This window comes from Plectropomus leopardus, chromosome 10, assembly GCF_026936395.1.
Source record: "Plectropomus leopardus strain MGB_pleo_1.0 chromosome 10, ASM2693639v1, whole genome shotgun sequence".
In the NCBI taxonomy this organism is placed as follows: domain Eukaryota; kingdom Metazoa; phylum Chordata; class Actinopteri; order Perciformes; family Serranidae; genus Plectropomus; species Plectropomus leopardus.
The window spans coordinates 22,160,420-22,188,346 of NC_142185.1; the positions used below are offsets into that span (position 1 = coordinate 22,160,420).

Genomic DNA, 27,927 nt, shown 5'->3' on the forward strand with positions numbered 1-27,927 from the left:
CCACTTATTTGGTGGTGGCGAGGTTTGGAGTTGGACTCTAGCAGATCCTCATCAGACTTCCCGTTAGGTCATTTCTCAGTGGCATGAGTGCAGCCTAGGGAGCTTACATCTATTAACCATGTAGAGGATGTCAGAATAAATGTTTGGCCCCAAAAGGGTCATTTATGTAGGCTTTTGGAATACCTTGCATCATGGCGTTTGGTTTTTATACTTCTAATGGAAAGTTAAATGGAACTCATATTTCTGGATGTAGTTGATAATTGTGCCTCTTGCTCAGCCTAACAGCTTTCCAAGAGGCACTCGGCTGTATAGTGCAGAGTTTTACAGTAGGAATATAATGAGCAGTACAATGAGCAGCCGGCTGGCAGGACTGCTTTTCAGATCACTGTTTCACTGGAACCACAGAGGTTCCTGGGGATATATGTGGGAGGTAATTTTTGCTAGTGATTTATTAGGTCAATACTCCAGTGCCATTAGATTTGGAAGAGGATATTAGACAAAAACAAAACAGTCTCTGTTGGAGAAATTAGATTTTCTTTTAGACTGTAATGCTTATACCTGCGATGAGAATATGATTATCACAGTTTTAGTCTCCAACAGTGCCATTAGGTTAGAAGTAATGTGAATATTAGATATTTTAAATCCTTTCTCAATGTTAAACACACCGGGCATTGGCCACAGCAGATATAATATGTGTGAGAGGTTGCTCGCTGACATTTCAGCCTTGAACGCCCATATCTCCTTTGGCAGGTCGACGTGTGAAGAAGTGTGAAAGAGATCCATGTCGCTGCTACAAACAGAATGAAGGAACAGCACAATATAAAACACTTCTGCCCGTGAGTAGCACAACTTAAGTGTGCACACGGGCACACCAGCTCTGTTTGAGTTCAAACAGGTGCAAATACCCAGATACGCTACTCCGCTACTTATGAATCCTTAAGTGTTTTAAATCATGTTTTAGCCAAAATCCATGTTTGGAAAGTGCTGAGTGTACAACTGATGGGTAAATAAGACTTAGATAATACTTCAGAAGTTGTGTGAGAGTTTGTAAAGGGGTGGTTTAGTTTTGATGTTGCTAAATGCAGACCCCGTTTACTTTGATTCATGAAGGATGTTAACTGTTTTTGGATTCTCCGTTCACCGTGGAGACACAGTAGAGACACAAAGTTTTCTTCATGAAATCAAGGCAACAAGCAGTGAATAACTGATATATTCATGATCATTTTGCAGGTTAAGTGTTCTTGTAAGGGCTAATGGCTTCTTACAGAAGTTCGGTAAAAACAGGGTTCTCAAAGGTCCTTAAAATCCTTGAAAATGTATTAATTTGAGAGGGGAAAAAAACATGACCTTGAAATGATTTAGAATTGCACAATGGGCATTGAAAGTGCCTAAATGTAAATATTTTGTGCAAGAAAAGAGAGTTATTTTGATAATGTCTGCCATCGCATTACAGCACAATAGCGAAGTGTTCACACTTCAAGCCTCTTTCTTTTTGATTGTCTGTGAGCTTCTGTAAAACCTGCTTGTTGTCACTATAAACATTCTCAGTGTTAACAGAATTAACCTTGTTCTGACGTCTCTCAAACTATGATTGGTTAAGGCTTTGAATTTGACGTAAATGGGCCTTGAAAATCCTTGAATGTTATTTTTAAGGTGAGAGAAGCTTGTTAATGAGAAACTGACTCTGATCTTGAGAAGTTGACAGGCTGTGAAGGATTATATGAGTCATGGCAGTAAATCAGAGAAAGTATGCACTTTTTGTGAAGAGCTGTTGGCAACAGGCCACTAGATGGCAGTAGTACAACTGCATTGCCACTGAAGCACCAGCTGAATTAGGAATGTAGTGCCAATGACTGATCTGGAGAATTTACCTGGGTCGTTTCCATGACCAGATTAAGCTGCTTGGGGGCCCTGGAGCAAAAAATTAGGCTCCTATTAACCCCCTGTTCAACCCCCTTCCTGTGCACAGTGAACAGTATTTCTAAGCAAGAATATTACAGCCCCAGGTTTGCTGTGTGGTAATTTGATTAAACCCAAATTAAATTAGTAATATGCACCAGGTGACTACATGTGAAAAAAAAGTAAGATTTTAACAGGTCCTCAAAGTCAGGTAACACAGCAGGAGCCATCTTAATGCCCTTTTCATCTGAGTGAATATTTTAATATTTTGGAGCATCTGATAGTCCCGTAGAGTATTCCCAAACAAAAACTGCTGTTGTGGAGGAGTTTCAGAAGCAGAGGTGTACTGCCAAGGGCATCGATCAACCAGGATCATTTTCCACACCAAGATTTATTATCCAAAAGTGCACTTAAACATAAATGGGGAAGCAAACACACATGGGTTGAAGTAAATCTAAAAGAAACAACTAAAAAATTAGAACTTGAGTCAAAATTTAACAAATGTCTTTCAATACAGATAAATAGTGCTTTTAGTAATAAAGCACAGGATAAACCACAGAGAAAAAAAAAAAGAAACTGCCCTCCAGCACAACTGCCGCATGTGGTGATTAACAAAAAGTGAGCAACTGGGTGTGCCGGGTTAAAATAGGGAGTGAACAGGTGAACTCAATCAGGTTAATCAGCAGTGAAGAAAGAGTGAAAGGAACCAATCAGTGCTGAGCAAAGAGGAGGAGAGGAAGTGAGGTAAAGAAAGTGAGATTAGTGAGGGAAAGAAGTGTCAAAATAAAGGGAAAAACGGAATCTTACCGCAACTGCAGTTAATAATGTTGTCACAAACAATCGCTGCACAGTGAACATGGGGCCTCTTGGGCACCTGGGGATGTGCTGACCTAATACAGGATTTAAAGACACATTGAAAGTACACTTGTACAATACAACGTAACCTAATACACTAGCAGCATTTTCGACCTTTTGTGAAGTTTGTTATCTTGATATGTGGTCAATATACTTTTTTACACCGATTCAACAGGATTTAAAGACACAATGAAAGTACACTTGTGCAATGCAACGTAACCTAATACACTAGCAGCATTTTCGACCTTTTGTGAAGTTTGTTATCTTGATATGTGTTCGATATACTTTTTTACACCGATTCAACACGTTTGAGGGCCTGGTTTGTGGTGATGTAATATTGCATTTCGGGGATGAAATAACATGAAAAAAAATCAAAGCAACTGTACAATATAAAGATATAGAAAAGACATAACAATGCTGTAAATGCGCTCAGTAAATTAAGACTGCACTTTTTCATATTTGATTGCATTTTACTGTAGGTAATAGGGGTCAACCAATTTTTTTTTCAGGGTCAATATCGATAACAATTATTATTATTAGTTAATGAGACAGATAACCAGTATTTGGAACCGATATGCATTTCCAATAAAAATAAAAATCTTTTTGTTAATATTTAGAATTTGGAATGTAATAAACTCCAACACAAAACTTTGTTTAAATGCGTTAAGCAAATTTTTAATCGAAGAAAACGAAACTTTCAACATCATATACAGCAAGTTCCCTGCAATTGTTTTTTCTAAAGTCAAATTAAAATTTATACAAAACAGTTTTTACAAAGTAGAAGTTCCCTCTATACCGACAATTTATTTGCACCTTTTAATAATTAATTTCAAAAGCAAGAATTAAAATTAAAATGTGAATACAGATAATCGTCAAAACGCCAATTATCAACCCCAATAATCACCCAGGCCGATAATCTGTCGACCCCTCATAGGTTACACTGTAAATTAAAGATTAAACTTGAAACAGACTGAAAAGCCATCAAAACAAAGATATTTCTTTGTATGAATCAGTCTGCAGGCAGCTGAGTCTCATGTGTAGCTATGATACAACATGCAAAAGGCAAGCTCTGCTGGAGGTGCTTGTACATTGAGCTCTTTCCATAGTAACATGAAATATGGTAAAACAGTAAATTTAATGATTATGAGCCTAACTGAGCTTGATCCAATGCAGTGCCTCCTTTCTGTCACTTGTCTGTGCTGGTGAACTGTCACACACTGATTTAGGGCAAGCAGCCCATGGCATCATAGTGTTATGAACCTTTAATGACACACATTAAAGAGCGAATCTGTCCTTGCGGGCCACCAAAAGAGAGCGAAATGGGGCCTTTGGAAACGTTGCCATTCTGTTTATGACACCTATTTCTTTCCATCAGTGTGCAGATATTGAGGAACAACTCTGATAGGCTCAAAAGTAAATGGCTGAGTTCTGACTCTAATTAAAGCTACACAGGAGTATTTTTTAAAATGGCCGTGATGTAGTCGGGAGATACAGTTTGACTGCATCATGGTGCTGTATGTCTCCCTTTCTATATTTAAGATCTCAAAAAATTGAAAAGCTTCACTTTAACACAGCAGAGATGCAAAATATTTACTCAGTGAGTCATCGCAGACATGCCATCATTTTCAGGAGATTGCACAGTCTAAGAATCAAACATGTGTGCGGCGCATGCCTCCCTGGTGGAGATGCATTCGTTGCAGGCAGAAGTGAGCAACATTGCATTTGTCTTTTGAAATCTGAGATGTTAAGACAAAACACAATTTCCAGTCCCCTCAGTGGAGTGCAGCTCTATCAGATTGGTGACTGACTGCTTCTATTACTCCGATTACCATCGCACATTTGATAGCACATCTTCTCCACAGTGAAGGGGAAAAATGGGAGTAATGGTGAGAGGAAAATGCAATCTAGATGTCAGACAAGCACTTGATTAACCACTTACAGAAACAGTCTCTGCGTCAGGGCAAGGCCATGCCATCTCATATTTCCACTCAGCCTGATCCTTCAAACATTACTGGCCACAAGGTATTGATTTTTCACTCTTCTCAATATCCCCTTGCCGTTAATAGAATTTACACCAGACTATCAATGTTTCAAGGAGGCCTCCCCTCCCCTTTTAGCACTGCCGGGATCTTCTAACCCACAGAGAGGGCACACTCGATGCTTGCCCTCCATTAGCTCCAGTTGGGAGTATCCACCTCAGAGAAAAGACATGGAAATTGACAAAACAGGCAAAAATGAAATTTGCGTTGGCAGCAGTTTGGACAAAAACCAAGAGCAGCAGAGGTGAGTCCGAGGCTGTTTCACTTCTATATTTTCCCACATATGTCAAAATGATTGACGACGGAGACGTTCAATGATGAGCAATTTACGATAGTTAGGACTGCAACATGGTCCCCCACCCATCTGTATTATATCTTACAGGAACTGGTGTGACAAACTTAATCTGTAGCAGCACCGGGAGACTGTTGACTGTAAATTCTGCCTTTAAGTTCAAGATGAGAAAGGTTATGCGTCATTCCAGCTATGAAAAATGCATTTGAAAAGACATTTGATTTGTTTAGCACCGAAGTATAAAAAGTAAAGTACAGCTATAAAAAATAATCCAGTTAAAAGAAATATATATATGCTTTAAGACAGGTCTAAAACTAATAGAATTAACTGTGACATGATTCCTGTAGAAAATTATAGTTTTCATGTGAATTAATAATAGATGACTGAGATCTGTAATCATTTTCCATTCTACCGTGATCACATGCAAAAACCAATTATCTTCCATATCGTCAGGCTAATAATTATCGTAATCCATGGCTCCACAAATGATGCGTGTTCTCACAGATGCTGGCTGATGGGCTTGGAGCCCAGCCTGCGGCAACGCAGTGCTTCTGATTCAAGTGACAACTTCGGCTTGGTGACCTTAGCAGCTTTCCATGGGCACATTGATTTTTCTCCCACATTACAGATAATTGCTGGATGCTGTGAAATCTATCCTCCCAGGCCAGCAGGGAGGAGCTTCTGCAGTGTGTTGACACGAGAGTAGCTATCTGATTTGAGGAATGTGATATCCTGCAATCTCATTGACTGCAATTGACTTCTGTGTACTTCCTGTCTATGGTATGAGTATATTTAACAGCTTATCAGGAGAGTTGTTTTCATGCCTGTTGACGTTGTTGTTATTCCATTTTCCTGACAGTTAATTGTTACTGAGAAAACGATGAATGATTATCTGAATAAGTTTCACTAAATAGTGCGCTTTCATGTTAATGTGCGATTTAAACAGCAGGAACACCTTTCAGACTTTAATGAGAACAATGGCTCTGTCCAACTCCTTTAATGGCTTTGCAACTTACTTAATTAATTATGATTAATGACCTATTTGGCATTCGTCTGTGATGGCAAAAAAGATAATTATCCCGATTCAGTATTGTAGCCAAATAGTGTAAATCACATTATTGGAATGAATGCAGCTGATGGCCTTTACAAACACATCCGTAACCTTTAGTGAGGGCCAAGCAGTAGCTCTTATTATATTAATATGAGTTTTCCTGTTCTGCATGGAGCGACTCTCATCATTTTATGCAAATGACTGCATCTACTGTTTGTTCAGCTCCATAAAGTAATGAAAAAGTCACTTCCTTCCTGTTATTATGTGAGGCACAAATTTGCTTTGATGGAGTGAAAATGAACTTGTATCTTTTGCATGTGGAAGTGGCTGCATCTTTCGCCTCTGCTCGCTTGGTTGTTTGTTTCAGCCATTATTTATTAGTTATTTCAGAGCGCTGGGATGTTTTTGTTCATTTTGCCCTAAAGTGTATTTTACTAATTGATCAGAAATTCAGAACTGCATGTTGCCGTCATACAAGCTGTCAGAGCAATTTTGCAAGGAAGCATGCGGCGTCACATTGTTCTAAAGAAACAAATGAGCCATCCACCCACGCCCAGTGAGCAGCACATTAAATCAGATGAGTCTCAGAACACACACCGCCTATCATCACCATCATAAATCATCACTGTTTTGACCCCAAGACAACATGCTAAATGTGATTCTTGGTCTCGTACACAGTGCAGGGTTATTGCACTGTGAACATCCCCCGTCCCCACTCTAAGCGGTGCGACCTGTGTGTCACGGAAAAACAGGCCACTGATGCAGTGCGCTGTGGCCCAGGGGCGAGTGTTGGGCCACATGATTGGATGGATTCATGTGCAGTATTTATCTCGCAGAAAAGGCTGCTTTTGTCTGCTTTAACCTCACACAGCGCTCCAGTTTTGCCATATGGTCATGCACAGCTACTGTGTATGCATGAAGAGAAATGTGCAATTTGCACAGTGCACAAATTACTGAAACAATAGCATGTTACTGTGCATGCTATAAATAGCAAAACATCTTGTCACGAAAAATACTGTCTTTGTGACATAGAAAGCTGAACTTCCAGTTGTCATAGGCTACTGTGTATACATGGCATGGGATGTGTTATGCAAGCAGCTCTATTTGCTTGCAAAGACACGTGCCTCAGTTCATAACTAATGGAAGACTGTGTATGCCATTCATGCATCAGAGAGTCTGCATGGTATAATCCAGCGTGAACAATCATGATGTTAAAATGCAGTGGCTTTATGATAGAATGCTTTAAAGGGAAAAAATGACTTAACCCTTTGAAAACTCAGAAAATAGGCTTAATTTCCTTCAGGGAAAGAAGGTAATGATCAACTTGACAAGCAACATGTTCGGACCCAAAAATTTGCAATAAATCATTAAAAAGTTACAAGAAAATTACATAAAAATAGAAACAACAACGACAACAACAGCAAACCCCAAAAAGAACTAAATTAGAAAATGACCTCAAAAAAAAAAAAAAATGAAGGAAAAAAACAGTAATGATAATAGATGTTTTTTTTTGATAATTTTCTGATTATTATTTTTTTTAGCTTATTCTTAGGTTCTTTTCTTGTCACCTTTAACTATTTTGTTTTGCAATTTGTGGGCCATTTCATGCCAATATGCTGATAGGACTTGCCCCTATGTTTTTGATTTTGGTTTAAATGCTTGTGAAAGGCATCTGAATGCAGCTCAAAAAAATCCCAATTGATCCAGATTTCAAAGGGTTAAATAAACTGTATTTATTAGATTAAAAGTACATTATAAAAAGCTGCATTATGTGACAACAGATGCATGTAAAAGACATTAAAAATATGAATACTAAAATAATACCTGATGCTACTATATAACATTTAGGTTAAGGTCTAATTCTGTGGTTTATATAGGATTTAGGTTTGGCTCTGTTAAGGGTGACAGTTGGCAGGCAAATAGTGATAGAGTTTGGATTACGGTTGAAGCTTAATTTTTAAGCTCTCATGGATGATAAAACACATGGCATTTCCAAACGCATCGCACAGGGATGAGATTAATATTTCAGATACAGCAATTTGGTTGTGTGCTGCAATGTTGTAAATAAACCCATCAAGATAAAACACTGATGTTTGTTTCAGCTGCCGGAAACACTCAAATATGTTGTAACTCTCCTGCTATGACTGTGAAATATGAAATCGCCACAGGTGAATTTTATCCAAACTGAACATGTTTTCCACGAGAGCCTTGCTCATTGAGGCGGCCTTAACCAGCACAGCAACCCATTGGAGTCCAGCTGTTCAGCATTGATCCCTCTGTGTTTTCTGATGCACTGGCCCGGAATGTGATGTTATTTCATTACTGAGGTAGAGGCAACAAGCTCGGTCTCCTCCCCCAGGGCACCGGCCACTCACTTAGACAGGGGCACTGTATGTAATCATAACTGAACGGCTTAGTCAGACAAGCTCAGTTGCCTATGGAAAGTCCCGATCAAGCGTGGAGAAACTTTAGACTCAGGAGGAAGGACGCGAACACACATCAGTGAAAAGAGGCTTGAGAGGCCTGGACAGGAAAAACAGAAACAAGTACTGCATTAAAGACCTGTCATCAGCAATGGACCCAGACGACAATGAACTCGGCATCTTCACTGTCATTCAGTGAGTAGTGTGCTGTGGATTGGTGTTCTGTGCGTACTTTATAATTCAGTCAGAGCTGATTACTCACAACTAATATATATCTCTATATATGAGTGGTAGTTATTGCACAAAAAGTTTTTGTTGTTTAGACCATATATGTATTGGAAATGAAACAGAGACGGTTTGGGTTTCACTTCTTCCTAACATCGCTGATTTTGTTGAGAATTTTAATAATTGATTCAATTATTGCTTCTGAAAAATCGATTTTGTGTTTGTTACTGCGATGCGGTCTCACAGTGGTGAGCTACCCAACTTATTCTTTACCTCTGCATCGCAGTAATGATGTATTGTGTTCCTGTGGGATGGAAAGGTTTTTCTTTGAGATTCACAGCCCTCAAAATAATTGGTGTTTACAACTTTCACAAGAACTCTTCCTCTTATATCTCGTCCCTATAACTGAGTGACAGCAGCATGCTGAAAGCAGTGTACTGTATAGTTAAGGCCTTTTGTACAGCCACATTTTAAATCTCATACTATAATGCACAGCTGTAATTAATAAAGGTTGATGGCTGCATTGTATTTAGATATGCCAGCTCAGTGATCCTGTTATTATGTATGCTCCCTCACAAGGGCTGGGTATAATTAATTAACCCTTTATCACCTGGATAGTCCTTACTTCTGTTGTGTTGCATTCAGACTATTTTATGTCCTTTATGTCACTGTAGGGCTGTGCACAGTGCATTGATTCACGCAGCCTTTCCTTGCCCCGTTATGTCTGTCTTCCTCTATTTATCATGATTGCAGCCTATGATCCCGCCGCTTCCCCAACGCTAGGAGACTACTGCTGGAGTGTGAATCTTCCTGCACATTTAATTTGAAGTTGAGCATCTGCTACTGTGTTAGCTGGCCTGGGCAGATAATTTGAGTTGTTTTTGAGGTAAGACTTTGAGTCAGATAAACAAGGGCATCAGCTGAGTAGGTGGTCCTTCAGTGTGGCTCAGGACACATGACCATACACACTACTGAAAGAATGTGGCCACGCTGATCAGATCTTAAGAGGCACAGAGGGTGCACTGGGTGCATTAACACCTGTACTTAGAGCTGTCCACTTGTGATCTGATCACCCAAGACACATGTTAATACCAGGTGTAAACCAGGCCCATATGGCAGATGAAGCGCAGTGTCGAGTGTGTAGTTGTTTGGATGACTGTTTTTTTAAAAAAGCTGCAAATAGCAATACAAGAGGCCAAGCAATTTGCCCTTCCCGAACAGGCACTGTACTAGTTTTAACAAACTGAAAACATTTCATGGAGCTATGATAAACTGGCTAATATCCATGGTGTACCATGCTGGGAGAGGTTTCAGCCTGCAGAGACCTTGAACAGGTTACGTAAATGTAGAAAATGAATGGACAAATGAATGAATGTACCAAACGCGACCTGCAAATGACCCACATGAACATGTTTGATAACCTGCACAGACACACTGCACCCGCAGGTGTCGAGCATTTTGGCAGTATCCCCATTATGTTGCTTTATTCCCTCCATACAGAATAGGCTACAGCCTTCCGGTATTACTTTGAACTTTATCAGCAGGTGTAGTGAAACCGGCAAACCAAATCCGTAATCTTTTCAAAGCATAGCGTAACTCAGCCAGGTAACACTTCACTTCTTATCCCAATTAGTCACACCACTGAATATTCATGGCAAAACAGCGTTCAGATCTTTAAACTCTCTACTAAAGGCTGTTTAATTCACTGAATAAATCAGCCGCGGCACAGGCATAATTAGTGTCGCACCAACAGATTGGGAAAGTTGAGGTACTGTGGTGGCTCATGGGCAGACGCAAACAAACATAACGCTGCGGATGACACAGTTAAGTGTGGTTTCTGAGGGCAGTTGTGGCCGCTGACACACATCTGGTTGAGGGCCACTAATGCTTAGTTGGGATCAGAGGGCAGTAAAAGCTACAGAGTCACGTTACTGCACCACACACTGAAGTCCATGATGCTGCTGCATCTGCACACTTAACATGAAAACATGATCTCACAGTCCCGTTCTGTGGACACTCCCTGATAAAATCTGGTGTTCTGATGCTTTAAAGCACTGAGCGCACATTTATGCCCTTGCTATCCAGCATGGCTAGCAATTTATGCAAAGTGGTTACGCTCGGCTTATTTTAGCTTTTAAAGGCAAGCAAGGTGATCCAAAAGCAGGACGTGAAAAATTTGAGCACTGCTGGGTTTTAAGTGGCCAAGTGTGCCAGAATGACTGAAATCAGCTGTTTTAAAAGGGACTCAGAGAGAGAGAGAGAGAGAGAGGGGAGAGTTAGGGATCAGCAGGGCAGCTGGGTTTTATCGGTCAAAGCTTCAGCCATAGTCTCCTTAGATCACGCTTCTGTCTGACCCTAATATCCTCTGCCACTCATGTTGGCCTCTGGGCCGCAAGCCCAAATGGACAAACATAACTGTCCAGAATACGCTGAGTCTCTCAATCCCCCCCGCCACAGGACACCGTGGATGCGTTTGAAGCAAATTGTCAGACATGTTCTCTTCGCTCATCACTGCATCCTTGATGTCTTGTGTGTACTCTGCGCACAAAAAAAGACGGCCTGTTCCCATCCAGAGATGTATCATCAGCTAAAATGTTATGTTTCAGAATGTGATTAACGCAATGATTCACTGCACTTTCTTGTTTTTTTTTTGTTTTTTTTGGGCACAATTAGATCGACCCCTCTCCACTCAGGTTCAGATTTTCAGTAAAAGCATTCTAATCTGTCAGAGACAATCGTGAGCTTCACCTTTTCAACCATCTAGTTGCATCTTTTCTACGGCAGCAAACAAATCTGAGCCTGAGTGGAAGTGACAACATTCTTTATTGCATGTATCACTCTCAGCAAAGGCACACTGACTCACCCTGCAGAGCCTTACAAGTTGTGGCATTTTAATATAGGATGGTTGCTACTCGAGTGTGGAAGCGGTTACAAATCGCAGGCTTGAAATTCCCCAACTAGTATTTGTATTCTACGTATTTGTATTTATTTATCCATTATCTCTGACAGTTTTTATTGGTTAATGTTTATTATTCTGTCACGCTCCCAGCAGATTCAGATTCACACTGAATATAAATGGGGGAATATGTCAGTTTAACCCCTTTAAGTTGTATTATTTTGACTATATTGTAATATATAGAGTTCTGCATTTGTTCTAACAGTTATTGACTTTTTGAGATATATTTATTGACGGTAAATAGCTGTATTTAAACAGCTTTGTGTTTCCTTTAGGCACATCACAGATCAGGATAACAGAGCGGATTGTCTGTATAACTGTGAGACGTTCCTTTTTTTATCCAAACTGTCGGAGCCACATGAAGAAGTATCAAACCTCTGTGGATCAGAGACAAGGCTAATTGGCTCTTGGTGGTTTTCGACAGAGGTGTCTCGTCTGCAGTGTTTGATTTATGAAGAGGGATTCTTCGTCTTCGGGATGATTCTTCATCTGGAGATGGGGCTGAAATCGGGAGTTACCCTTTGCCGAATTATATCAATTTTCCAGGCTCTCCTGCTCGTTTATCACCTTACCGGCATTTTGAAACACACATTGAAATTGCCCTGCATCTTGTACTAGATGGAAAAAAATATGAAAATTTATGGAGATGTATTTCGATCTAAAAAATATCACAGAGGAAATTAGATGCTTGAAGCATCTATTAGCATGCAGCTGACTACTTGAAGCCCTATGAATCACAACAGCCCTCATCTTCTCCCCTCTGGACATTGATTAATCACACAAACCATTCTTATTATCTGCTATGGAATCCCATTCTGCGTATGGCAAGCTAACACGTCTGATCTCCTTTTGACACCATTGCATCAGCTCTGTGTATATTTGTGTTGACTGGATTGCTAAAATGTTTGGAGGCCTCTCATGAATGGCCTCATTGAGAGCGAGCATTTAGCAGCTGAACTGTTTGGAAAGGTCAAAACAAATGCAGTGTACAGTATGGGCATCCTAATGTGCAGCTGTGAGGCAGAGACCTCAGCTGGGGAGGGGGACACATTAGGTCCTCCTGTCCCTCCAGCTGCTCCTCTCTTGCTTTTGCACTCACATTATGGGCACATCATGCAGTGTGTCTCCGTTATATCACCTCTCCTTTTCAACCTTTTCCTGCTTTCTGGAAACACACCACATTGAGGATTGATGGGGCTTGCCTTTGGGGAATTCTTGGAAGCTGGCTGCATCCTTTAGTAGTAATTCTTGTGGCCCTTGATACCATACACACACTCATCATCCTCTCACATTCTCCTCTCTTCCACTCTCATCTCCCACCACCATCACCACCACCCCTGTCCCTCCCTCCCTCTCTCTGCTCCTGGCTCCGGCTCTCTCTGCCTCCCTCCAAAGCTGTTGTTACTGTGCGGCTCCCGCACATCATTCCACCGCGATGGAAATTAAATGAAGGTGGCTTAACGCAGCTAACAGAGGCATGCTTTGAAGGATGTAACCGGGGGAAGCTGCTCTGCCAGATCCTTTTCCATGGGCTGTGGATTTGCGCTGCTGAGGCGAGGACACAGCAATCACTCAGCCATGCAGAAGCCCAGACAACAGGACTAATCTCTCCACCTGACTTGTGGAAGCTCCACTTTTTTTTCTGAATTATTTATTCCTCGCTGCCAAAGACAGTGTGGGACAATGGAGCCGGAGTGAAGTAGATGGTAAATTTGTAGCTTTGACTGCAGTCTGCAGCACATATGGATGTGTTCAGCTTTGTGAAGATGCCAAAGCTGTCAGGGTGAGTCCGATGGATGCTGTAGTGTATTTGCCCGTCTGTGTGCTCGCATGTTCGTTCTCTTGTAGGTGGTGTTTTGTATGTTCATATCGATACGATTAAGAGAGTGACACAGGAGTCACATGTGGAACGGGGCTGACTAAAAATGCTGAGTTATTGATTGCTCAGGAGAGCAAGTTGTGCAGTCATGTATGATGTGAAATGAATGAGCAAGTGAGGTAGATGGGAGTGGGGGTGGATGCAGAAGCTGCTGCGGTTCATGTATCTAAACTATGTGTATCTAAGTTCATAAATTTCTTATATTGCCGACAGTGGTCATGCTTTGTTGCTCTGTGTGGTGGTGATGACACCATACATGTTCAGACACACTACGGAGATAAACTGCATTTGTTTTAGATTTCCAGATCACTTCAGTTGAAGGACCACAGATAATGATCACCACTTTACAGCAGAGTTATAAGTCATTTTCAAACATAATATTTTTAATGTTAACATATCCTTTCTATAATCCGTCTTTGGTCATTAAAATCATTAAATATCTGTATGTCAAGTTAACAAAGCTGAGGCTAGAACTGGAGGATGGGAAATTATAGATGGTGTGGAGGGGTTAAAAGCTCCCTGTCTTACAACAAAACAGAAAAAAACACCTTATTGCAGTTTGCAATTTGGCAAATTTCAGTATGAGAAAGCTGAAAATAGGGTTGGTTTGTCTTTCAAGAAGTGATGGCAAGTATTCAAAGTATACATTAAACTAACTAGTCTCGAGGAATTCATTGATTGCCAGGGCGGACACCTCACCTCATGCACCCATGGGTCTGCTAGATTGAGTTGATCTGCCCCAGTGGACAGTAATCCTCCTAGGGGATTTGGCTCCATCAGAAACACTACAGACCACTGGTGGTGGGAACAGCTGATCATAAATGGGAATGATTAGATCACATACTGTATGTGTCACAGGAATGCACATTCAGTGCATTTCATTTCACTTATGAGTCATCAACAGACGGCACTGGCTTTTCTTTTTTCATTAGTTTTTTTAAAGAGAGAAAGAAATAATTACAGTAATTTACTGCAGCGCTGAAGCATAATATTGCACCTTTATTTTTCTCTGATGTGTGCAAATCACAGCTTTCGTTTTTTTTGTAACACTCCTGCAGGAACGCGGGCAGGTAGTAGGGATTTTCCATCAGATGATAGAACTGTTGTTTTCCAGTTAGTATCCCTCCCCGGCAGCATTTATGATGCAGCTCCCAGTGGACCACCAACGTCACTGCATCCTGTCACTGTTAATAATGCCACACAATGCTCCCCCTGATAATGAGTTACCACTGCTACACTGGCAATTTTTTTTGTTTTCTCCCTCTCAGCTGCCAGCAAGAATTTAAGTCAGCAGGATGCTGTTTTGCTAAGGCTACAGAGAAACCCACTGTATGTATTTAAAGACGTACAAGAAAGGGAACGTTTTCCCTGATTGTCTCTTGCTCCTGCCTTACAACGCCCCCAGACGTGTCTGCTGTCAGAAACAAAAGCATGCTCTTGCTTTCATTTTCTTCACTCTTTGTTGTGCTTAAATCAAGCAAACATTTCCACATGTTTGATGTCCTTCTGTTGAAAGACAGCTAAATCTCACCCTCTGTCTTCTAGTATCTAAAGCAAGTTTGAGCCGTTTGACCAAAGTTCTTAAAGCTACTCTTTTTTGATCTTCTCGTGTAGAACTTTGGTTTTTCTTAGCTCTAAGTGCTCTTACATGTTTAATACATCCTGTGGGTGTTATAAATGGTTTGTCAGCAGCAGCACTGTGGAGATAATGAGCATGAACATCACGCATTTATGTAGAAAGTGACAATTACCACTCACAGTGATTGCCTGACTCAACAGGGTTGCTAAAATGTGAGTATCAGTGATTGCTTAGCATGCTTGCGCTGCATGCATTCAAAAAACGTCTAGATTATTTGTTATTGTGTAATGCAACTATTATGTAAAATATCCTTATGTAAAAGATAGATGTGTTAATTGAATGTGTGAGTAGAAATGCTTCTCTGGGTGGCGAGATTTCGCCTCAACATGAATAATATGGAAGAGCAGTTCAAGCTAATTAAGTGGGACTGTGTGATTTCATCCCTGGCTGTGTTTTTCTAAAAAAAAATCTATTCTGCGCGCCATTGTTCGACATGTTTTGACTGCAAACTTTTTGCACAGGAAATCACTGGTCTGGACACAAATTGATTAGCCTAAATGTTCATCAGAGTACACAAAGACCAAAAGATCTGTCATTCTTAGCTGTTCGCATCAGAAGCTCTCGGGGAAGAGTAGATCAGAAATGGCTCAGGGTCAGAAATGGGAGCCAGCTGGCTGGTGGACGAGGTCTCAGGCAACCATTTATTTTGCTCTGTCCTTTAGAGCTTTTAGCATAAAAGCAGCGAGTAGCACAATGAGGTGAGGAAGAATCCAAGTCTAGTTGAGTGCCCACAGGGTAAGTTCATCACTATATTTGGTTGATGTTCTACATAGGGCACTGAGGAGCCGAGGAGGCCCGAGGAAAATGCAGTAATAATGGAACTATAATGAAAATGTCTTTCTCTAGTTTTGTGTCTGTTATTTTTTTAAATAAACCTATTAATTCAGCGTCAAGACGTTTAGGAGATTGGTGTGGTGTAATGAGAAATGTGTGCAATCATGCACATTCATTTTTGCATGTGTACATGTTGCAGCAGACTTCATATCCAGATTTTGAGTAGTGGCTCTTTAAGAGGATACCTGGCCGACTTTCAACCAGATTTGTATCAAATCAATATGGGTAGTATGTGGAAACAAACTATGGTCTACAGGTTGTACTTCTGCATTTTCTCATTGCCCACCACCCATGCCACCTCCGCAGACACAAAGAGTATAGAAGTGCATCAAGAGACAGACTTGCCCCTCCCTGTTTCTCTCAACCTCGGACTGAAATCCGATTAAACGGTAAAACTGACTGAATATAAATCAAGATTATGTCACTGCACTGGCTATTTCTTGCCCAGAATGTTTTTAGAAACACATTTTAGCATTTATCTGTAATAGTGAAAGTTTGTAAACAGGAAGTGGGCGCTGATCTGCTTCCTGCACAGTGAAGACGGAGGCTGAAAAACTGAGATAAAACAGTTAAATTAAGCAGCACTGATCAAATATAAACCAAGATTCAAATATTATTTGTCACTGTAAATGTTTTCAGGAACATATTTCAGCTTGCCGCTTAACTGCAATATGAGATTGTTTCTTGACGGCCGGCCGCCATTGTTTCACACATACAAGTTCGCATTGCGTCACCCACTAGCGGGAGTGTTTATTCGTTTGGTGGGGGATGCTGTGCATTAGTTTGTTTCCCTTTTGAGCAAAAAGTGTCCTGTTTCCCTGTTTTCTCTGGTCATGTAGTAACAGTTTCAAAAGTATTATGTTTTTCTACTGCATAGACATCCTATTTTTATTAAATGGCTATCTCTCCAGCAGTGAAATACTTTAATGGTGTTTTGCTGGTTAACAGGTAAACTAGATTCAGTGAGGTTCCCATACTCGCTGTAAAATAGCAGGAGGATCATAGTGGGTGGCCTGTTTCCCAGATGCTGTTTTATTTCCACCCAGAGGAGATTAACTAACCAAAAAACCTTTCTATATAGAGGCAGAGAGCTGCTTCAGGATAGTGCCGTTGCCCATGGCAACAATATCAGTGCTTCCAAAGACAAACACAGAAATACAATATTCAGTTGGAGTAATGGGGAAAAAAAGACACTCTTATTCTCGATTGAGTGTTAGTACTAATTCTAGTCAGCCAGGCTGTCTGATTTAGGTGTGAAAAACGGCTTCTTGAATATCAGGGGGAAAAAAACAAAAACGTTTATTTTTCTGATGTGATGTAAAAGTCGCAGAATGGGTGAGAACAGTAGCAAGAAATTGAGCAATTCTGTGCAACTACATGGTCAGCAATATTCTAAAATCACTTAAGTATAAATAATGGTGCACAATATGTAAATAGCAGATTGGCATATTGTACTGCCATACTGACCAAATCTTTGGAGCCAAGGTGGTGGTTTGGAGGAGTCAAGCAGAGGGTAAATGTGCATTTGTGTCCTCAACAGGATGGAGGCAGTCTGAAAAGGGAGCAAAGGAATAAAGCCTTTAATCAGAGAGGTTCCTTTCTGTCTGAGCCACTTCTCCGATCCGCTCCACTCCCCAGCCTCCTCCCAGGAGATGGTCATCTCAACTGTTGTCTCTCCACAGATTTCATATCCAAACAGAATCACATTAGCGGTCTATCTCTGCATAAATGTCTCTGTTTAACTAGAGAGCACGGGGAAAGCAGCATCATGGCCTCCTCGCCATCCAAAATCATACTTAAAACACTTCACACCCTGTCACATGAGCAGAGAAAAAAAACGTCTTATTTTGTGCGTTGAGTAATTGGTAAGAGTGTAGACAGGCAAAAGATTAGCACTGATTTCAGATCCACAGCATGCAGGAGATTTGAGACATTTATAAATATTTTAAGATTTTTGACCATCTAGTAGGGCAGGACAGTTGGGTTTTATCGGTCAAAGCTTTAATCACTGTTTATTTAGATTTATTATTTGTATTTAGAGCGTTTGTGTGCGTATTCATGCAGCAGAAACTTTGCTGAATGTCGCTCAAACATAAGAAAATAATGTTAATACAGTGGATAGGGTGTCCGTAGGTCGTTAAAAACAGGGTTCCATACATCTTCACAGTCAAAACTTCACGTCTTTTCCATTTGCTTTGAAGGACCCAAAATAAAATGCCCATGTGCGTTAATGTTTAACACGAACAAAACTATACTTTATCCCAAATGTTAATTATTGTATAAAAATTAAAAAGCAAACTTTTCCAATATCCAATTGTAAGTTTTGATCCTATTGACTCCAAATAACCTACTTAAAACTATGAGCACAATCAATACACTTAATTAAAAAAAAAAAAAAAAACCAGCTTTATGGGCATTTGCCCCACTTGCCCGCTGTTATTCAGACATATCAAATTCAAACTCTAAGTAAACATAATTCCAGCTAGCTGGCATACATGGAGGGAAAGACTAAATGCAGGGGGAAAATGAAGAAAAGTACATGATAGTTAAGAAAACGTGCATATTAGAGCTTTGTAACATTGGCAGAAAGTAAATTGGCTGCTGTGTTGCAATAAACAGAAGGCTATCCAAATCTGATTACTGTAACAATTACTTCAATACAACCGACAAAATCCCATGACTTCCTAAACATCTGAGGATTTTACCAACTCCAGGACCTTTCATGGCACGGAAATTGAAATTCCATGACTTATTCAGTCTTAAAATGTCTTAAATTTTATTTTATAAATAGTAGGCCTTCTGGAGTCATTTAAAGACATCTTTAATTTGAACTGGTAAGGTGTTAATTGCCCAAAACATTTAATCTAATTTATACATCTTTTAATTTCTATTTGTCAAAATGAGTCAGATTCTGTGTGAAAGTCCTCATTTCTGATGTTTTAAATCTTTAAAAACTAACCACTGAACCCAGTACTGTTTTTACTTTGTACTTGCACTTGCCTGTTGGCAAAATGTAGATGAACTTATCTCCCTCTCTGCTAGGCTCACAGGGAATAGACCTACAGTGCATGTTATGCACTGAGGAAGTCCAGATAATCAAGGTTTTTATTCACAAAAAACAGGTCTGGTACACGAGTGATCAGTCAGCAAGGCAAACAAATCCAAAAAGGACTAGGCTAAGGGAGGGTCAAAAAACAGTCCAGTCAGACAGGTACAAGAAAGCTAACAAGGAAGTACAGCTGGAACACCTGCTGCACAGGACAGAGACGAACTGGCACAGGAGGAAGGAAACACAGAGCTTATATAAACAAGGGGAGGGGGAGATAACTAGACACAGGTGTGGCAATCAGACACAGGTGAAACAAATTAGAGGCAGGGCAGGTAATCACACAGGAGGGAAACGTGACAGGACTTGGGGATCTGAAAAAATAAGACACAGAGATTAACAAAACATAACTAAAGAGGAAACTGACAAAATGAAAAAATAAACAAAAACATGACCTGACAAAGTGTGACACTCTCATAACCATACTCATACATAAAATCTACCTCTGCATGGGACCACTGAATATCTTCTGTACAAGTATTTAGCTGCAATGCTTTAATATGAAAAAGATGACCTGCCATTTGTCTTAAATTTGGTTCACATCATCGTGAAAAGATCTTTAAAGGCATTTAATCTAAGTCTGATATTATAGACACATTGTTAGATCCAATGAGACTGCATCTAAAAAATCTGTTCGCACTTGAGTGTCAATAGTTTTTTTGAATGGGTTGTAGGTAAGACGCCTTGAATAAGGTCTGGTTAACACAGGCTGAAGATGTTTTCACATTTTGTTCTGCAACACAAAATCCATCAGTAAATACCCCACTCGCAAACTCTGAGGGTTTAATGTGTCTTCAAAAAGGCAGTTGCTAACAAGTGGTTAAATAAGACTACAGAACATCATCACACCAAATAACTCCAAACATGGCTTTACAGCCTCGCAGAGGTGGTGTAGTTCATTTTAACCAAGCAATAAGTTTTGTACTTTAGGCGTTAAGGCTTTATAAATCCTTTAAGTGGTGTTCATTTGTGGCAATTACCTTGCTGAACAAAATGTGTAAGTATCACAGCGTTTATTTTTTTGCAAATATTGTCCCTGTCTCTCTCCCAGTGCATGCAGGGAAAGTCGCAAGAACCAGCAAGGAGATACAGAGTTTGGTCCTCTGGCAATGAGCCCATAAATGTCACTAAAAATGTTGCTCCTGCGTGCAAATGGGAGTCATTGACGCAAACTCTTCTCAGAGGAAATAACTTTCTGAATCACTCATGAAAAATTACACTTGTTTAATTCTCAATATGCCTAATTGCAGGCATGTGAGAGTGTGGTTTCATATAGCTGGCCCTCATGGAGACTGTCCGTGTAAATTATTCAGACTGACTTGAGTGTCTGTGTTGGAATGTGCTCTTCTTAGCTGCGGCTTGTCTATAATGCATAGTTACTCCCTACATTAGCAGGATTTCAGGCTGCATAACACACCAGAATGCTTCTTTCCAACCAGCTTGTATTCAGAGAGATGAAAGGGAAAGTGAACTACTGTGATAAAGCAAGGATCACATTGTTCATGCAATTTTAATGACGGACTGAAAAGTGATCTTGTCCCCATCACACAGACAGTAGAATTAAACTCATTATCTTTCAAAGTTTAGTTACTGATAAATTTGGATGGCAGAGTCTTGCCACTGGTTATCTTAAATCTATGAAACCTGAGCAAATTAGCTTTATTTCTTTCAAAAACATGCACAATTCACTAAAATTTAGCACCAAAACCAAAATTTTTTTAAAAGGTAAATAAATAAAAAATAAACATTTAATTAATTATATAAATGTATAGATAAAATGAAATAAAATCAATAATAATAATAATAATAATAATAACTATTATTAATATTATTATTATTGTTATTATCATCATTATTATTATTATTATTATCATTATTATTATTATTATTATTATTATTATTAGTAGTAGTAGTAGTAGTAGTAGTAGTAGTAAAGGTTTCTGGACATTATTATTATTAACTTCTTTTAAAACTAATTTTTAAGATCATTTTCTTGTCTTGTTCTCCTGATTTCTTGCAACTTGTGGGGCATCACTTGACAAGAAACTCATTGCCTTTGTAGCCATGTTTTCAAGAGATATTAAACCAATTTGCACATCCGATTAAATGCATATAAAAGGCGGCACGAGAAAACAGATCCTTTCCAGGTTGCAAAGGTTTAATAAAGCTCTGAAGGTAGATGTACACAATAAAGTCTTTATATGAAATCGCGCTGTGGTCTTCAGATTTAAATGGTACAACCTTGATGTTAGTTGCTGTGGTAGCAAAGGCTCAGGCTTTCATGTAGTAGTGTCCTTTATTGATTTTTATAAACTATGACTCATTTTTCCTTCTGTTGGTAATGGCTGTCAAAGAGTATGTTTTGGTTGCTACTGGATAGTAAATCCACACAGATATACAAAGAACTGACTATGTTGTTTTAGTGTGATTTGTCCTGAGAGAAATTACATTTGCCTCCAGCCTCTTGTCCTAATTGTCCTCCCTCTGACTCTTGGGTAACTGTTCATGAATTGTGCAGCATGGCTTGCCCACTTGGCGCTCGATTACTTAGTCCAATGTGACTGTGCAGGCATAATTTATTAATGCTAGCTGAGGAAGATCAGTTTCACTGACCAGCAGTGGGTGAACCTTTTCAGCCTCTCTGTAAAGCTGGAGTGCTACGACTCAATAGCATAATGCACCTCCCACCTGCAGACAAAAGAAATCAAAGATCACAGTATCTATGACTGTGTCGTTAATACAGAGACATTGTGGCTGAGAGACAGAAAATGGATTTTGGGGAACTATCTTTCAGCTCAGAAACATGTTTTGAAGGCACAGCGTCTGGAACTGTAAGTACAATAAGCCTTATTGTGTTGCAGACCTTTGGAGAAATGTCACTGCCAAAGGTGTAATCCTGCAGAATTGTACAAAATGATATTCATATGATACAATTCTTTGACCTTTGAAACATTACATCTCTTACTAAAATGTGCCACATCTGCTCGTGTTAACATGTCTGCTAGCTTTAACCCCAGAGGCTGAAATGGAGGGTGCAAGTAGGACTCGTCAATGAGGTGAACATGGCTCCAAAAGTGTCAGACAGTATCCAGTTGTGTGCACACATCATTTGAGCTGCAGGAAATGTGTTCTAAATATACACCATGGAGGCCTGCTCCCAGCTAATGTACTGTGGGTCAAATAAATCCATATCCATGTGGAAACAGTAATATCCCCCAAACACACCACTGTATTGGGAAAGAAAGATTGCTTCCTGTGTTTAGAGCCCAAACGCACAAAAGAAAAGCACCATTTTCAGCTATTATATGAATTAGTTATGATTTAATGCATCCAGTTGCACTTAGTTGTGTTTTGTTGATTAGTTGAAGTGACCCCAGAATACACTTCAGCTCAGGTTGCTTTATTTTGTGCCTAACTCTTGCACGGCTTTGGAATATTTTGCAACTTTTTCCTCAGCTTATACATTGTGTTGATGAGTTGGCGATATTTTATTCATACCTCATGAAACAGGCACGTGCACCCATGCAGACAGACAAGGGCACACCCAAACTAACACACACACACACACACCCATGCAGATAACAAGCGCCCCGCATACAATTTATTATCATCGGTACAGTAACTGGGGAAACATTTAGAGGGGAAGAAAGAGGAGCTTTGAATAATGAATGCGAAGAGCCCTGTTACACGGCAGACAAGCCTTTGAAGTGACATAACTTACTGCCACCGCTTTCATAGCATCACCAGTGTGCAGACACAAAGACAGAGATAAAGGGAAGACAAGGAGGGGGGGCTGCAGACAAAAAGACACATGAAAACATTTTAACCAATTACAGTTCTTCTGAATATCCGCCAACTTGTAGCACAGGGACAAGGCAACGCAGAATTGTGTTTTGTTGGTGAAATCAGAAAATCAGATGAAATTTAGATTTAGTCACACACAGTCTTTCACACAATAGACTGAAATACATTGTTTTGTAAATGATGATAAAGTTTGTCAAATCTTGGCAATGAGGAAATCAAATAGCCACTTTATCAGAAAATTCCCCTGGGCTCTTTTTTTTTTATAAGGAATGTGCTGACATCTAGAAATAAAACCAATTTCATGCCTCTCAAAGCACAAGAGTGAGGCATGACAACTCCGCCTGTGTGTCTAGCTTACGTAATTAATTTGATTTGTATTCACTGAGTGAACTGTGGAACATTGTTTATCACGCTGGAATCAGACAATTCTCTCATCACTCGGGCTGAAATGCTTCATATCAGGCCACATTTCTTTCTATTATGATTTAAATATCTCAACAATTTTGAAATTCTTATGGAGCTAGATTATCTGTTTTACGATCTATGCCTGATTTCTCCTCCCTTTCTTCCTCTGCAGCCACAGGACCAAATCCTCAGGCTGGCCGCCCCCTTCAGGGACCTGGAGTGCTTCGCAGGGACCCCCCAATGGATGGGACATGGGCACCAATAGAGAGGGGCGTGACTGCTACATCAAGTAAGTGCCCTGTGTTTAAAGAAACAGAGGGGGAGCTCTCTCCGTCCCAGATGTTTCAGACGCTTTGCCAACCTGTGATTATTCTAGCCACGTCACTGCCTCCACACTGTCTCCATCTGTGCGTTCAGAATACTGATTCTCTGTTCCCTCCACTGCTGCGCACACTCTGCCCCTGCCTACTCTCACTCTCTCTCACACTCTCACACACCCACAACACTCCTCATGCAGTCTCCCAAATGCAGAAGAGGGCTTTTGAGAGTGTGCGTGTGTGTGCGCTGCCGCCAAGAAAGAAATTCACCTGTGCAGGGACTTGTTTTGATCTGAGAGGGCTGCACGTTCCCCAGAGGATGCTGAGCTGTAGTGTCATCAGTGTAATTGATCCCTGGTAATTGGCACTTGTGGATATCTGTGCAGGCAAGTAAAAAGACATTCTGCTCTCTTTCTATGTTTGTGTGCACATGTTCTAATATAACAAGTGAGTATTTGCTTGTTTCTCTTGATTCGGCTGGGCTTTTTGTTAGCAGAGATGTGTAACATGCATTCATACTAGATCTAAAAATACTGCTGCATTCATGAACCCCTGTGCATACTAGATTGTGACTGCTTTTGCTCAGTGTTTGCTCCTTTTATTTGCTCATGAGATCACTTCTTCTCATTTGACATTTTAATGCAACAACGTGCAGGGTAGATGCATCTTTGTACAAAAAAACATCTGCGTATTTGCATGGTTTATGGAATAGGAGGTGAGCACTTGTCACACATGGGTTATAGCATGAGAAGCGTGATGTCAGAGGAGTTATATAAGAACTAAGGAGCGCTGAAAGTGCTGGATGCAGAGTGTGTCTGGATGAGGCAGATCATGGAGGCTGTTTTGGCTCCAGCTTTAGCTTTTCTAAATTTGAGGGAGACTCATGAATAATCAAATGTCCGTTTCGGTGACTGTCCGTGGCCATCCGAGTTTGTCAAGGCTCCGGGGGGGCTGATACTAAATTGTTGTATTTCTCAGTGGAACACATGTCTAGTCGGCGTGACAGGAGCACATGAATAAAGCAGTAGCTATTTAATATTTACACTGTGGGACACAGTATTTAACATATATGTAATGTAGTTTAGAAACTTCCGTGACTATCTTCAACAGAGTAGATAAATATTGATTCAATAGAGACTTCTGGGCATGAGATGGCAGCATGGCAGTTTTGTTTCACAGTGTAAAAACATGTCAAACAGAAATGAACTGTAGTTCCATCAGTACTTAAACTGACTTCATTAAACCACAAAAAAGCTGCATTTTCATTTTAGAAAATTCACAGCAGCCAGTCCCCTTAGAGGAAGAGTGACACAGCAAAAAAAAAGGCCATATAAACTAGCTGTGAATGCAGAATTTAAAAAAAGGTTGAACAAATATAACAACCTCAGCACCAACAAGTTGTGAGCAGTGTCAAAGCAGCCTTTCGGAACAAGAGTAACAGGATATTGCTTTTGGTAATGAGCTTACTCCACTTTGTCCAAAATATGCTTCAAGAAAAAAATGAGTGAAAATAGTCTTTGTAAAATGAAAGTCAGGCCAGCAGTTCTATTCAACTTGTTTCTGTTCATCTTGTTAACTGTATAGCTTCACTGTGCGACTTCTGACTGCTGTATAGAGCGGTGTGGAGCTACAGCTAATGAGTATGATTAGAGACCATTAGATGCATGGCTGTCTGCACAATGGGAATCCAGCCATGTTTAGCAGGTGGCCGTGCAGGGGAGGAGACAGTACTCTTCCTGAATGCACAGGTCCATATGGTTTAGATTTGTGCACAATCTGTTGAGTTTGTCATTTTAAAGAGATGAAACTGACACATAAATCCAAAGTAAATGTATCACAGAAGGACTTTCAGAGATGTAAAGTGACAAGAGATCATTGTGCAATCATTGTTGTTATGAGTTGTCAATTAATGAATGTCAAAATACTTCAGTAAACACAAGGATGAGAAGGATGAGGACAAAGTGTGTTGTTTTAAGAGACATTACAATCAATTGTATTATTTTTAAAGAAACAAGGTAAGATAAGTGCTGCTGTCTCTATTGTATAGAGGCTTGAGTGAGCCATGGAAACAATTATGTACTTGAATGTTTTATTTTAATCAGATTAAGAAAACACTTTGGCTGATTGAATTGCCTGTTGCACTTAAATGATACAATTAAAAAGCAGTTTGTAAAAAGGGTTATTAAATACACAAATTAATAATGCATTCGATACTTTGGCCTCTTTCTTCAACTGGTAGTAACGGCCAATGGCGATACCCATATTAAAAATAGCTATTTGGCCAATTCCGGTGTTTTTATTGTTGTTGTTTATTTTATTTTTGTTGTTACTTATTCCCACTTTTGTGACAGTGTATAAAGAAATAACAAATTCAATCATACACATTAATGAACCAATGTTTAATATAACCTTCTTTCACATAAAAACAATTTTTAAATAACTGCTTCAAAAGTCTATTAACTCTAATATATCATATTTCCCTGATTAATATCTATTAAAGTATTTTCTTTTAAATAACTTTATTTAAAAATATTTTATAGAAAGGCATTACTATAATATCTCTTTACATTTTTTAGGTCTGTTTTCATTCTTAGTGTACTCTTAGTAGTGTTACTCTTAGTTTGTTTAATTTTTCTTTTTGTGTGTTTTATTGGGATTTTATGTATAAAGCACTTTGTAACATTGGTTTTGATAAGTGCTATACAAATAAACATTATTATTATTATCATTATTATTATCTTATACTGCAGTGAAAACATCAACACATTTTTCCTTCAAACAACTATACTTATTCAAGTTTCTACATTTTACAAGATTACTGATATAAATATGATGTACTGGATTTTGGACCCCAGGTAGATCAGCTGGTGTCATTGGCAATAACTAACGAGGATCCTTTTCAATAAATAAATGACTAAATAAATGAAAGTTACATTTAATGCATAATGATAATGTAATAATTTACATCCCCTCAGTACTCATTTATACTGAGTAGAGCTTGGACGCATCGTAATGTAACTTAGTTTTACAGTTAGTTTTTGCCTTTGGCTGCTAACAACTCATGTTAACTAGCTCCACCCTGCCAATTTTAACACACTTGTTTTTTTATGTGGCATTATTAGGGAAAAATAAGGTGGGTCAGCTGACTTGACGATAGTTAGTTTGCTGCCGCCTTTGACGGCTGATAAATCATGCATCCCTAGCTGGCACATTACCACGCTGGGTGTTTTCTTAACATTTGCCTATTCTCCGTTATAACCTGGAAATTCTCTGGTTCCCCTTTATCGTACCGATCCTATTGTAAAGTCGAAAACAGTAATATTGAAATAAAAAAGTTAGAAAACTAGTGCTAAGGCTTAGTTTTTAAATTTATCTACTAAGTCTGTACATGTTATTGCCAGTTTCCACCCTCAAAGTTTTATACAGTTCTGTTAAATAGAACACATCCCCTGTTGCTTTCATGTCGGAAGAATTTAATAACACATTTCAGGGTTCATTGTTATTTTTAACCCATGGGAATTTGCTAAATAAGTTGCCAGTGGAAAATTAACTATTTTAAACTTACTTGACACAAACACATTTTCTTGTTTTTAAGATGACTGAATGAGTGTTTCTCTTTCAGTGACCTCGGGGATGACCTACTCAGCTCATTATTTTCAATTAGCTCCATCTTTTTAGTTTTGTTACTGCAGGCTCTGCACATACCAACGCCAGCCTGCTGTACAGCGCCACTGTGAAACTAGAGGCTTCTGTTCATTTGGCCAATTAATCAATCAATTTTTAAATGGAATGTTGAAATTTAACTCTTTGTCACTACGTGTTACTTATATGCCTTTCTTTCATTTGCCTTATATTTTCTACTCTGTTTTGTCCATACTTACATGATGCCGCTCTGTAATCGCATTGTTCAAAACAAGATTGGTCAGATTATGCACAATATCTACTGGATTCTTTGATAACACTAAGACACAATTCCTACTGTTAAAACAGAGACACTTTTCCATGAAGATGATTTTGTTTCTTTTAAAATAAGCTATATTCGACATTCAGAGCATTAACATAGCATCAAACAATTACTTGCTAGGATATAGGCTGTGTTCTCACTCCAGGGCTTCATGTGCAAGCCCGATATTTTCCCTAGATCTGATTTTTCTTCCGACTGTCCACATTCCTGTTTAAAGTTGCACTGAATGATGTCACTGT

General features: G+C 39.5%; 1 protein-coding gene and 1 long non-coding RNA gene across 4 annotated transcripts in view; one reads left to right on the forward strand and one right to left on the reverse strand.

The window, feature by feature from the left end:
* Positions 1 to 8,473: 8,473 nt before the first annotated feature.
* frmpd4 (FERM and PDZ domain containing 4) overlaps positions 8,474 to 27,927 on the forward strand; it is a 40,779-nt gene continuing 21,325 nt past the window's right edge. The window contains exons 1-2 of one of the 3 annotated variants that reach the window (XM_088083300.1): positions 8,474 to 8,754; positions 23,580 to 23,696. In XM_088083300.1, coding sequence (XP_087939426.1) covers positions 8,711 to 8,754; positions 23,580 to 23,696 — 161 coding nt within the window. In that variant the 5' untranslated portion in view covers positions 8,474 to 8,710. Of the gene's footprint in view, positions 8,755 to 12,857; positions 13,524 to 23,579; positions 23,697 to 27,927 lie in introns of those variants that run through there. The other 2 variants (XM_088083302.1, XM_088083301.1) reach the window with 2 other exon arrangements.
* Positions 17,266 to 27,927, reverse strand: part of LOC121948801 (uncharacterized) — an 81,633-nt gene continuing 70,971 nt past the window's right edge. Inside the window, exon 6 of the long non-coding RNA XR_006106187.2 lies at positions 17,266 to 17,644. This is a non-coding gene — a long non-coding RNA (uncharacterized LOC121948801). The remainder of the gene's footprint in view (positions 17,645 to 27,927) is intronic.